Raw genomic sequence first — 13570 nt, forward strand, 5'->3', positions numbered from 1 at the left:
TCAAAATCGCTAGCTCTATGTTGAACATAGTAAGCCAGTTGTAGACTGATATAGTTATTTTAATCGGAACCTTATCTAAAAAAAAACTATTTCTGATAGGCCTAGCCTAGTCTTTAAATAATTTTACAAAGATGAAAATAAAAACATCAACTTGAAAGTTGTTTTATTTTTTGGGCAAACAGTTCAGAAAACTATTTCAGGACATTTTGTATCGGTTGAAACTCGGAGGAAAGTGTGTTGTATTAGGGGCAGGTCCAGCCTACATAAATACAATAGGGCCTTATACTTTATATTCTAATCAGTGCCAGATACTTCTATCCACATACAAATTATCGGTAAAATTCGATTTTTCCACAATCGACTAAAAGGGTGTTGATAGATTAAATCTTTATACCTATTATCTTAGTTGGGTGATATTATTTGTCTCGTTGAATTGATAAAATAAAGCTAATTAAAGCTAATTCTTACAAATATTATCCTCGTTTTTTGAGAAAAACATATTTATTGACATTGAATGCAGAGTTAGACCTAGGCCCACAGTAAACACTGTCATTTAAAACGCTGAATTGATTTACTACGATCAGCTGATTTCTTTAAGCGGCAGTATGGTTAACGGTTAGGGGAATTCCCGCTATCCATGCCTCGAGTGAAGTATAACGTTATCGGAACCACAAAAATAGCACAAAGCTTGTGTTTAGTATAATATGTAATCAATGTCACGTGATATTGTCCTATTCGCTCTCTGGTTTATGAATGGGCTTATACTTAAAGCAACTGGCACACATGGTTGCACGGTTCACATAGTCATATATTATGATCTAGTTCACTAGAACAGTAGGTCTATATTTGATTGCATACTCGAAAGAGATTGAGGTTATGGATGCCAATTTGTTGTGTTAATAATCTTCATGGGTTATCACTTAGGACAGAGTCATTCTAACATTGAGCCCGGAATGTTATAACGACAAGATTATGTACATTACATACAGTAACAGAAACAAACATGCGGTTAATATAAAACTTACAAAAATATCCTTTGTACGAAACCAGCTTTGTGGTACCAAACCAACCTTGTGTGACAAATAAAAGGCTCTAAACTGGGATACTAGCGTATACGAATGGGCACTAAGTCTAGTAGGAGTGATATTAAAATAAGTCATCTAAAAAACAACGTATTGTTGCATAAAAAGCAATAAATAATTTCAAAATGTTCCGTGACAAAAAACCTGTGACCTGTTCCCTTTTGAGCATTAACTAATGCTTCTCTTCTCGTGGAGGAGAGCTCCTGTAAGTGTGTTTGTACAAGGAGTTCAAAAGATTGGGAGTGTACCAAGATGGGCTCTACGTTTTTATGTTTTTCTAAAACTCTGCCTCGACCCTATATTATCGAGGATGATTCAACTTACGGAAGCTGACGAGAGTTTGTGCATTATCCCTCAAATTCAGTGCTTCGAACATTTTTCAAGACAAACACCAGTGATAACACCCCCATTGTATACGAAGCTATAATACGCGTGGTTCTTAAATCGAAATTAATACGCGTGGTTCTTAAATCGAAATAACACACATTCAAAACATTGTAAAGTGTAAAAGTTTTCATTAATGCGGCCGCAATATGATGCTCATCAGTGGGAATAGTGGAGCTGATAGTGAGTAAAATATTTCATTTGATGAGTAGGGCCTACCTGAATAAAAAATATCGTTGGCCATTCAGATTTTTGCTTTTTCAAAATGGCTGCCACCAAAACAAAATGGCGACAATTTAGAATTGAGTTCAAGAAACAAAGAAGCTCAAAAAATGATAAAGATTCAAAAACTTTGAATTTCCAGTTGGATTTAGCGAATTTCTATATATTCTGGCAAAAAAATAAATGGATTTTACGGACAGAATGTCTCTGGTACGTCATTCATTATCCTGTAATGTTGTATCTTAAGTGTCAATGTCCTCTTTGAGATGGTGAGGCCACTCCATTTACTTGATTGATCCCACATGTATCCATGTTCAGCAAGGTGTGTCTCGACAGGTGTAATATTGCCATCCCCGTTCTGTTGAAGGTAAAGAGTTATCCTTTCGGACTGTAAGATAAATGTTACTTTGTTGTAACACTAGTCGGGGATAGACTTTCTAGTTGAAATAAACTCAGAGACCAATTGCCTATGTGCTTTGTGACGTTAGAGATTGGAAACTGCTGGCTCTACAGTCTAATAAAGAATGGAGGCTTCTTCAGCTCTTTTTACCTTGTCATGGATGCTTCCAAGGTCTGTGAAGGTACTTAGTCTCGTTTTTACTATATTGACAGCCTTTCTCTTGCCCTAACGATAGATTACAGAGACCGAATCATACACAGTCACAGCAAGTGTCTCCTGTGGCATGCTGAAATTCACGAATGTTGGATACTGTGACACGATTACTGCAGCATAGCAATATCTATAACAATTGACACTTCCCACTCTGGTATTATAAGTGTTATGATTGTATGATTGACAACTCATAAGGAAGTTAAGGTTTAATCAGAACAGCAACTTACAATAGGTATGAATACAAAAGGTGGACTGTCATGGGTGTGCACAAGCACGGGATAAAATGGCTCACGTACGTACGGGGAATCAGTCAGAGTTTATGTATGATTCAGACCACAAGTACAGTCGATAACATTAGTCACAATCACCATTCGATAATGTAACATCTTCCCCTTTAAAGTTCGTCAAACTAATCATTGAATTTTAACGGGCGACGGACACTTCGGCCTCGTGTAGTCTTTGGAACTTCATTCGACGAGCTTGAAACATTGGTTTAATGACTCACTGGATTTGTCGTTTTCTTTAAACTGGAATCTGGTGTATTCGTCTGCGGTGGTGGAGTCTTGAATTCAGGAGATTGTGTTGTTTTACTTTTAGACTGACTATTTGAAATAGGGATTTTCATCACATGACGACGATTACGACGTTGTGTAGAGTCTTTATTTAAGATCCGACTTAAATTGTTTGGTTACCCCATTGCTTCTCTCCGTCCAGTTTAACACGAACGAGGTCACCTGGTGTAACTTTGGGTAAAGTACGGACACCATGATGACGATTGTAGTAGAATTTTGTCTTTGACTTGTACTTTTCATCTGCCTTTTTAACAGTTGAATGAGCTGGCCATTTTGGTTTTAGGTTTTTGTTAGTAACCGGAGTGCGCATTTGACGACCCATGAGTAATTGCGCTGGACTCATACCAGGGAAGCCACTGGCGTACTTCCGTAAGCCAGCAATAATAATAGAGGGCCATTCTGGTTTAAAATTTTCTTAGCAATCTTGACTGCCATCTCTGATTCACCATTAGCCTGTGGATTGTGAGGACTAGTAAACACACTTGTTGTACTGCTTGGCAAACTCTTGAAACGATGATGTGTATTGAGTTGCGATGTCCGAAACTAAGATTTTTGGAACGCCCCATCTTGCAAAAATACTTTTGAGTTTGTCAACCACAGTTGCACTTTGAAGGTTATTTAGGGCAGCGAGCTCAATGTACCTTGAGTAATAGTCTATTACAACAATGTAGTGACGATTGTTGAGTTCCAGTATATCTGTTCCGAGTTTTGACCAAGGAAGCTCTGGTAATGGTGTTAGTTTGAGTGGTTCATGACGTTGTGATGGTTGATGAATTTGACAAAAATCACAATTTGATATCAGTGATTTAATGTCGGTAGAAATTCCGGGCCACCAAACTGTTGTACGGGCTTTTTCCAAGCATTTGGTTATGCCTAAATGTCCACCATGGATGGTGTCCAATATATCCTTGCGAAGGGATGAAGGAATGACGATTCGATCTCTGAATAGCAGCAGGCCTTTATCGGTTGAAAGTTCATTTCGTGATGGGAAATACTTGCGAACTTTGTCCGGAGTATTTTGAATATTATCAGGCCAACCACTTGAGTAAGTTTGACGACAGTTTGCAAGACGAAATCACTCGAGGTTTCCTCTCTAATCTGCTGTTGTTTCCTATCACTAGCCCATGCGGGATTCCACAAAGTTAACCAATAATTCGATGTCTTCTTCTAACGATGACGTTACTTCCTCCGCTGAGAGTGGGCTGCGCGACAGCATTTCTGGAATTATTAGCTCTTTACCTGGAACGTACTCTGCTACAGCGTTGAAACGGCGTAATCTTAGCAGTAAGCATTGACATCGGATTGGTGTTTGATTTAGGTCGGAGGAGTTCATCAACGGGATTAATAGTTTATGATCCGTGATTAATATGAACTGATCTAATCCGATTAGGTATCTCTTTTGGTTTGAGCGCACCATCATTCTGTCGTTGAAAAAGAGCTCCACCATGCCATAGCTGCTTGCGTCTGCTGAAACCACCGTACGTTTGTTTGAATCGTAGAAGGCTAGTGCTGGTGTTGATGTGAGCATTTCTTTTACCTTTTCCAACGCAGCTTGCTGTTGAGGCCCCCAGAACCACACGACGTCTGACTTCAAAAGTTCTGTCATTGGGCTGAATGTGTGCGAAAGATTGTCCAGAAATCTACCCAAATAGTTTATGGAGCCTAGTAAACGCCTTAATTCGGTAACGTCTTTTGGAGGTGGGAGTTCACTGATAGCTTTCACTTTATTTGGATTTGGACTGACACCGCTCGAGTTGATATGACCAAAGTAAGTTATTTCAGGTTTTCTAATTTGACACTTCTCTCTGTTTAACCGCACACCAGCTTGTGAGAGTTTATCGAAAACTTGGTTTAAACGAGTGTCATGTTCCTCATTATCTCTTCCAAAAATTATGATGTCCATACACACTGCTGCGCCGATCTAGTCATTTCAGTCATTTTCCGTTGAAAGATTTCCGGTGCAGACGTTATACCAAATGGCAATCGTTTGAAACGAAACCGACCAAGTGGTGTAATGAACGTTATCAGTTTGGAACTTTTTTCTTCCAAGGGTAGCTGGTGAAAACCATGGGCAGCATCTAATGCACTAAAGACAGTGCAACCAACTAGTTTTGGAGCAACATCTTCTAAATTTGGTAGTATGTATTTCTCTCTCTTGACGGACTGGTTTAACTTTTTCAGGTCAACGCAGATTCGGACTTGACCTTTTTGATGACAGGAACCATCGGACTACACCACTCTGTTGGCACTGTTATGCGTTCAATTATGTCTTCAGACTGCATACGATTAAGTTCTGCTTCGACCTTTGGCAGCAACGGGAAAGACACACGTCGAGCAGTTGGTAAATTAAATGGAATTGCGTCATCCCAAAGTACTATCTTAACTGGTTCACAGTTTCTGTGTCCACCAGTGTTGAATATTCGTGTGTTTATTTCATATACACGTTTCACTAAATCCAAAGATTCGATAAGGTTTCGGCCCAGCAAATTACTGACATTTCCACGAATGACAGGAAATGTTAAGTTTTCTCCTTTATAGCACACTATCGTTTGAAATTGTCCCACTGAAACCAATTGGCCACCAGGACTATAAAGTCTTGCTTTGGAAACTTCAACAGATAACAGATAATCTAACCAAACCAAACCAACGACTACCATTCGACTACTAATCAACAAGAAATACTATGAATAGAACGAATTTGGAAGAATGAAGGAGATCGAGTAACTCACGCCACACCATCCAGGGCCGAGTTTCACTGCCATGTCATTCGACCCGACCAGATCTAACGAAGAATCAACAACCAAACCAACAACACAGAATCATCCAATTTGAACCAATCCAACTACCACCTACTACGAATACCTAGTTTGCGATATCAGCATCCGCTGGAAGCGAACGTTAACTTGTCATCTACCTACCTACTTCGAGGTTGGGTTTAACGTTTAGAGCGTTATAGCACTGTTCAGAAATAATCGAAGTATCAGCTCCAGTGTCGATTTTGAAAGTTATTACCGTTTTTCCCATCTCTAATTGAATCGTCCATTTTGAAGTCGAATCACACTCCGAACTACATATGGATCCGAGCAAAAATGTCTGATGGGTTTCTTCTGTATCTGAGATTACTTCTTCAAAGTGTTTACCGCTGGCACTACGACAGCGTTTCCTAAAGTGATTGTAGCGATTGCATCCATGACATCGCCTACCTCTAGCAGGACATCTATTATTTCCATGTTGTGAACCACAATTATTACATACCCTACTGCGTGAGAATTGAGGTTTGTTTCAGTACGAATTTTCCGAAGCTGACGGAGGTCTTTTGTTTTGTGGTTTTCTTCGATACACTTCTTCTACCACTGAACTGGTTGCACCATTAGTCGCACCATTCTCCTGGACCTTGACTTGACTTTTAATTAGCTCGGACTGTCTCACCATTTGAGTAGCAGTGTCGAGATCGGCTTCTTCAAGTTGAAGTCGTTCAGACAAGTCCTTATCCAGGATTCCGACCACTAAGCTGTCTCTGATATTTTCTTTCTTTTGCTCCTGTCCGTAGTTACACCTCTCAGCCATCTCATACAAGTGTCTGACGAAGGTTTCGGTAGATTCTTGTTGTTTTGAAGAGTTAAATACGGCTCTTTCGTGTATGTGATTCAGCTTTGGGATAAAATGAGCTTCGAATTTCTGCAAAACAGTATCAAAGTCTTCGTCCCTCTCCCCGGCAGCAAAAGTGAAGGAACTGAAGGTATTCTCCGCTTCATTCCCCATGGCATATATCAGAGAACTGACCTGTATAGCACCTTCCTCGACACCGAGTTTAATAGATGTTCGATACCTCAAAAATCTTCTTTTCCATTGTGGCCAATCTGTTTGATAAAGTTGAACTGCTCCGGTGGGTTGAATTTTGGCATCTTTCATGAATTTCGATAGAAAATATTACGAACAGATCTCCAATTATAACTCACGTTGATTCTAAAGTTTTGGCACTTCTGACACCATGATATGATTGTATGATTGACAAGTCATAAGGAAGTTAAGGTTTAATCAGAACAGCAACTTAGATACAATAGGTATGAATACAAAAGGTGGACTGCCATGGGTGTGCACAAGCACGGGATAAAATGGCTTACGTAGGTAAGGGGAATCAGTCAGAGTTTATGTATGATTCAGACAACAAGTACAGTCGATAACATTAGTCCCAATCACCATTCGATAATGTAACAATAAGTGCTATGGTTCTCAGCATCTGATAATTTTTATCACTGTTCCATTTTCACGAAGTATGTTGTGTGCTAAATTAACGGAAACTCACTATACAGGACTAATATTTTGCATGATCATCGATCATCTTACGTAGATTCTGAAATGTTTCCTGTTAATATTTTCCCCACTCTCCTTCTGAAGAAAAGATTGATCACATGTTTGGTGATACACGGCTTCAGTTGCAACCAGATCATATGCTTGTCTTACATCAGACATAGTTACTCCAAGACATGTAGATTTTCATTTAGACACTGTGGAACATTTCCTTGACTTGTTCCCTGTCCCTTCCCCCCCAACTACAACTGTATCAGCTGATTTGTTCTTTACAGATCATACAATGCACATCCATTATCAAAATTTCAAGGTTGTTCTTTCCCCCGCTGTTCTGGATCCATTCTAAAACCTTTTTATTACTTTCCTCTTCTGTCAAAAAAAATTCGATTGCAAATTCTGGCGGAACAACCATTAGTCCACAATTCTGCAGAATTAATGTCAGCATTTTATTGACTTTTCTGATTGTTTTCTCTTAAATTTTTCTATTGGTGTATGTTTCTTGGTCTCTTTTGTTTTTAATCAATACATTATATTCGCTTTTCCAAAACTTTCCAAGTTCCAAAATCTTCCAAGAGCTTCGATCAGTTCAAGAATATTCTATAATAATCTTTTTGTTCTAAATGTGATTCCATAATTTTCTAGAATTAGTTCCCAATAGTTTATATAAGTTTCCAATGGTTTCTATGAATTTTGAAAAGTTTCTATATGTTTAAAAATGCATCGAAATACTTCTTAGTACATGAACAAGTCAACAATCATATGAATACAAATATTTTTACTTCAAAAAATCCAAAGTGGAGTAGTTAGGGTCCATGACATTGATATGAAATTAAAAATGATGGCCATTTTGATTTTGGGAGGGCGTTTTATAGCTACTTGTATGTTTCAAAATATATAAATAAGTATATTTTTAAGTTTCTAAAGAAAAACATATATTTAGACATGTAAAATCTGTATTTGGGTTATCTAGTTGCAAAGTAATAAGAATTTAGGAAATGGTGGCCATTTTGGATTAGGAAAAAAGGAATTGAGACGATTAATGAGGACTTTTCGTATGTTATTCTAATATAATTCTAGGCATATTCCTGAACCTATCCTTAAAAATCAGCTTGTTATGAGAAAGATCCATAAGCTAAATGTCGCCATTTTGTTTTAGTAGCAGCCATTTTGAAAATGGCAAAAATCGTGATGAACATAGAATGTTTTTGAATCGATCGAAGCCCTTGGACCAACTGTACCATCCGACCAACATTTTGAGCCAAATTTCATGCTTTTTTCACCAAGTGAAATAGTTTGGTGAAATTTTGCGTTTATCCACTCCACTAGAAGGCTGTTTTTCGTGCACTAAGTCAAGGAAGCGATACACATATCATTCACCACATCGTGTAAATTATTTGCTTTAGTTTTGATGATTAAAAGTGTCGAAAATCCCGAATAGTGGAGGTAGGCCTACCTCTTGACAAAATTTTAAAAATGTTTTATTTGAGTTATTGCCCTGAATGATGAAATTGTTGATTATGCAGGCCTAGTTCTGTTGACGGGATTGATGATAGTTGGGTGGATGACCATATTAATAGCGAGAGTGTTGCATATAATAGGTTTCGGGGAAGGGGGGTTTGATTCTCCCAAATGTACAGGCCTAGGGTGGAGCAGACACTTTATTTAGAAATTAGGATCTAAAAAAGGGTCTTGATGTTGGGTTTTCTTCTGTTCTTATTCTGATCTGAAATTAGAAAAAAATAACTCGCCGGATGGGCGAGCAGTATAGTATCTGTTATGTACTGATTGTTTTTAGTTTACTATGAAAAATATTATCATTTAAGTTCTTTTTTTTTGAATATGCAACTATCATTTTCTGCTTATAGACATGGGGGAATTTCTCTTGAAGGCTCTGATAGTGGGCATGAACTATCTTGCTTGCTCGATTGCTGGTTGTATTGAACGGGACAACAAAGGGTGCTATGCCTACACTGTGGTGAATATTTAGTCCTATAGATCGTGCTGTATTCAATGTCTCAATCCAATGGGCTTCCCTAGATTGACTGAATTTGGTAGTTTCATCTTCGGGCAAGTCAATTTCTATGCGCTTAATTGGGATTAGGGTGAGATCGTCTATTGAATGGTCGTCGAGGTTGAAATGATTAGAAACAGGCTTGTCTTTCTTTAATTTGATGTCCGACCTATGAGCATTAAAACGAGTTCGTAAATTATTCTTAGTTTAGTTTCTCCTACATATTGTTTGGGGCATTTCTTGCATGAAATTAAATATATTACATTCGAATGTTCACATGTTAGATGTTCCTGGATCGGGTACCTTTTATTCGTAGAGTTGCTTACAAAATAATGAGTTTCTGATATAAAGGGACATGTTTTGCATCTACTGGACGAACATGGAGCACATCTTAAACCTGGAGGTACTTCGGCATAAAGTCTGTTTTTAGCTGCTATCTGTGCTAAGGTGGAATTTTTTATGTTTCGTGAAAATCGTTTAGAGTACCCACGCTCTTTCAGTTTTGAGAAAACAATCGTACAGGCTTGGTTGAAATCAGAAGATCTTGTACAAATTCGATGAAATCGTAAAACTTGTGACTTAATTATACCAGAAAAGGTATGTTTTGGGTGAAAGGAGCTCTTGTGCAAGAGTTGATGAGTATCAGTTTCTTTGAAATACACTTTAATATCCAGTTTATTTGTTTCTGTAGGCTACTTTATGGTAACTCACATACACATAAAACAAGGGGTCTATGCATTTATTATGAGCTGTTTGTTTGAATCAATATGCACATTGATGATGTAAAAAAAAGTAAATATATAGGTAATAAATTGTTATATTAAATGTTTTGTAGACAAAAGGGAGTAAAAATATAAATTTTTAAGAAACAAAAACAAAAGCACGTCTCTTTCCTGTTAACAATAATAATCACTGAATTAAAAGAAGACAAAATGTTTGGTTAAATATTTCTAATTCAGTTTTCTTTTACTTTTTTTTCGCATGTAATATAGTATGATCTTCTTGATGATTTTTACCAAGTAAATGTGTCGAGACATTGATTGAGTATGAATGATCTGAAGAACTATTCTTCCTCGCAGTTGTTCAGAATGAGATTGAGCCGCTAAGTTTTCCCAATTTCATGATATTCTACGGTTTCCTGAATGCACCTCATGAAACTCATCATCAAAGAATCCTAAAAAAATTGATTTTGGTTTTTTAGTTATTTTATTGCCTGATAATAAACAATAATTAGATTAAATGTTTGCTAATATGCGAAATACGTCCATATTACGGTGATACTTAGACAGAGCTAAAGATAGTTTGATAGGCAAGGTAAGATTCGCCCACTGGCAGGTGGCAGAAATAATAACAGTCTTTATAGTAACTTAAATAAGAATTTTATTATTTCAAAGATTTTCATAATACTTTTGTTGGTATTTATTATATATATTTACTCCACAAAATATTTTTGAACCAAAAGCAATAACCCCAAAACCCTTCATTGAAAAATCATCGAATTCGATGAACTTAAATGATAATATTGTCCATAGTAAACTAAAAACAATCAGTACATAACAGATACTATACTTCTCGCCCATCGGGCGAGTTATTTTTTCTAATTTCAGATCAGAATAAGAACAGAAGAAAACCCAATATCAAGACCCTTAATCCTAATTTCTAAATAAAGTGTCTGCTCCACCCTAGGCCTGTACATTTGGGAGAATCAAACCCTCCCTTCCCCGAAATCTAATAAATTCACATCAATATAAATGATCAAACCAAATTTTCATTAAAATCAGATGTTATACTAAGTTAGTCTAATCCAACTGTTAATCCCTAATAATATGTGAGTTTATGTTGTATTTTGTTGAGCTGTGAAGTTTTATAAGGAGTTATTAGTTTTTTATGATTAATCATCACTGGAGAACGTTACCTGTATATGTGTAGTGAAAAGTTGTGTTTAACTAATTAATAGAAGTTTATATCCATAAAACTGTTGTTTCTTAAATTTTCACTTGTTTATTCAAGTCAATGGCAATAACTCAAAAACTGTTCATCAAAGAATTGTCAAATTAGAACTTGACCAAGATCCTATCACTATAAATGATCACACCATATTTCATTTAAATCGTCAAATTCAAACTTGACCAAGATCTCATGAATATAAATGATCACACCAAATTTCATTAAAATCAGATAAAAACTGTAGACTCTATAGTGCTCACAAGAAATAAGGACGGACCGACAGACCGATGGGCAGTGGCAACGGCAATATACGTCCACAATTCCATTTGGGCGTATAAAAAGGGGAATCAACAATATAATTGCAAATGCAAAAGTATTGACTTGGAATTGAAAAATCTGGTGCATTCATATGACAACTATTGCCGGATTGTGTTCAGTTTGTATACGCCCACACATTAATGTCTGCCTTTCTGTCCACAATTGTTTGTGGACACGATAGAGAGCTGGTTTCTTAATGGATTTTGACGAAACTTGTTGTGAGTGTCTGTAATCACCAAAGGATGAACCCTATTGTAAATCAGACGAATCGAAAAATATTTACCATGAGTTATTGCCCTTGTTCTTGAATTGTTTGTGGACACGATAGAGAGCTGGTTTCTTGATGGATTTTGATGAAACTTGGTGTGAGTGTTTGTAATCACCCAAGGATGAACCCTATTGAAAATCAGACGAATCAAAAAATACTTAATATGAGTTATTGCCCTTGTTCTTGAATTGTAAACAAAACCCATGGAATTTGAAAATTTCACTCTCAGAAACATTCATTTACTGATAACTCGTGTCAACCTCCCGGACAATTTAGCTGCCATTACAAATGTGGGCGTATTACGATGGCATTGCTATTTTTGTTTTCTGCATGCATTTGAAAGTAGAATATTTGTTATTCTTGCGAGAATTTTGATCTTGGCAGTTGATGTTTTGTAACATTTGTGATGGATTGCTGCTTCATTAAAAGGTAAAGATGATGTCTTTTGAGTTTTGAAATAAAATAAATTAGTGTGCTTACCTAGTAGATTTAGTTAGAAATACATTGGTGGCTTTGTGGTAAGAAACTGTCTGTATTTCTCAGCAGCGGAAGTTGCATCTTCCATCTGGTCTTTAAGTGATAAATGGTTCGAGGCATTGCTTGAGTATGAATGATTTACAGTCAACCTTTGTAGTTCCGATTCATTTTCTAGCTGTTCAACAATGTATCAACGACACTTATGTGAAGGACACTAGTTGTGGTCTGAAACTATTATCATTTCAATTCTTTCCCTTTAGTTTTAATCTTATGTGTATAACTGGAGAGAATGGACGTCATGCCGGATATGAAAAAAAGCGGTTTTTGTATTAAGTCCCCAAATCAAGTATACTGTTATCTATGAAGGGATAACAATTTAGGACTACACAGTCCTCAAAAATTTGAAGCCAGTAAGAACACTATCTTCCTGATACCTTTACAGTCCTATTTTCGATGTTTTCGCTGTTATACGTCGTTATATATATTGCCTTACGTTATAGCCCAGGTCTTGTCAAGAAGAAATATGACTCGACAAGATTTTGTGTTGCTTATAGACGACTTAAAAAAAAGTAACAGTACCTCGCACCTACGAGTCGATAGATGGTCTCTCAGGATTATATTTATTTTCTTGCGTGCATCTCCAATTTGGATTTTTCCAAGTTGAGTTGAATAAGACGGATATACAATTTATGGTGATGCTCACGGAGTTCTCACAAACACTCCTGCTACCTTTGAAAGATTGATGGAGATTGTATATAGGCCTATTATCTGGTCTTAATTGGGAAACATGTCTCATTTAGGACTGCCTGGATCTGGATGAAGTTGTAAAGAACATATTTTAAAACTTCAGAAGTCGCTTAACTGAAAGTAACCAGGTGCCATTAAATATAGACTGAAATCCTATTAGACAAAGATGGCGTGTCCACTGATTCATAAATAAGCAAATACTAACGATCCTAATCGCAAAACGACAACGAAACCCAAAATCCAAAAACAAAAACATTTTGGCGAAACATTGGTAGCAGCTAATGAACTTTCCACAGCAAGTAGGCCTAAGTATTTCATAATGAAAAGTGGCTAGAAGAGTAAGGATACCCCGCCTGGCACCACACCCTTCATTGCTGCTCAACATACACAACACACGCGACAAACCAAAAAAAGTGACTTAAATTTCAATAGTTTAAGGGACGTAGCCTTCCGAGACTGGGGGTACAAATAGGGGGCAGAGTCGCAAGCCTCTCATAGAGCGTCTTACAGGGTTCTCTCAAGAAAATTTTAGAAAAAATGAATTTTGTGCATTCTGACACATATTTTGACAAAAAAGGTAGACATTTAGATTTGTGAAAATAAAGTGGGGGACAATGA

At 37.0% G+C, this 13570-nt stretch overlaps 1 protein-coding gene across 1 annotated transcript; it reads right to left on the reverse strand.

The window, feature by feature from the left end:
• Window positions 1–6155: 6155 nt before the first annotated feature.
• LOTGIDRAFT_170624 (hypothetical protein) lies at window positions 6156–6785 on the reverse strand (the record flags this gene model as incomplete). The annotated part of the gene is made up of 1 exon (XM_009046448.1): window positions 6156–6785. The coding sequence occupies one exon, from the start codon at window positions 6783–6785 to the stop codon at window positions 6156–6158; it is 630 nt and encodes a 209-aa protein (XP_009044696.1).
• Window positions 6786–13570: the final 6785 nt, after the last annotated feature.

The sequence above is a fragment of the Lottia gigantea genome (genome assembly GCF_000327385.1).
Source record: "Lottia gigantea unplaced genomic scaffold LOTGIsca_101, whole genome shotgun sequence".
In the NCBI taxonomy this organism is placed as follows: Eukaryota; Metazoa; Mollusca; class Gastropoda; family Lottiidae; genus Lottia; species Lottia gigantea.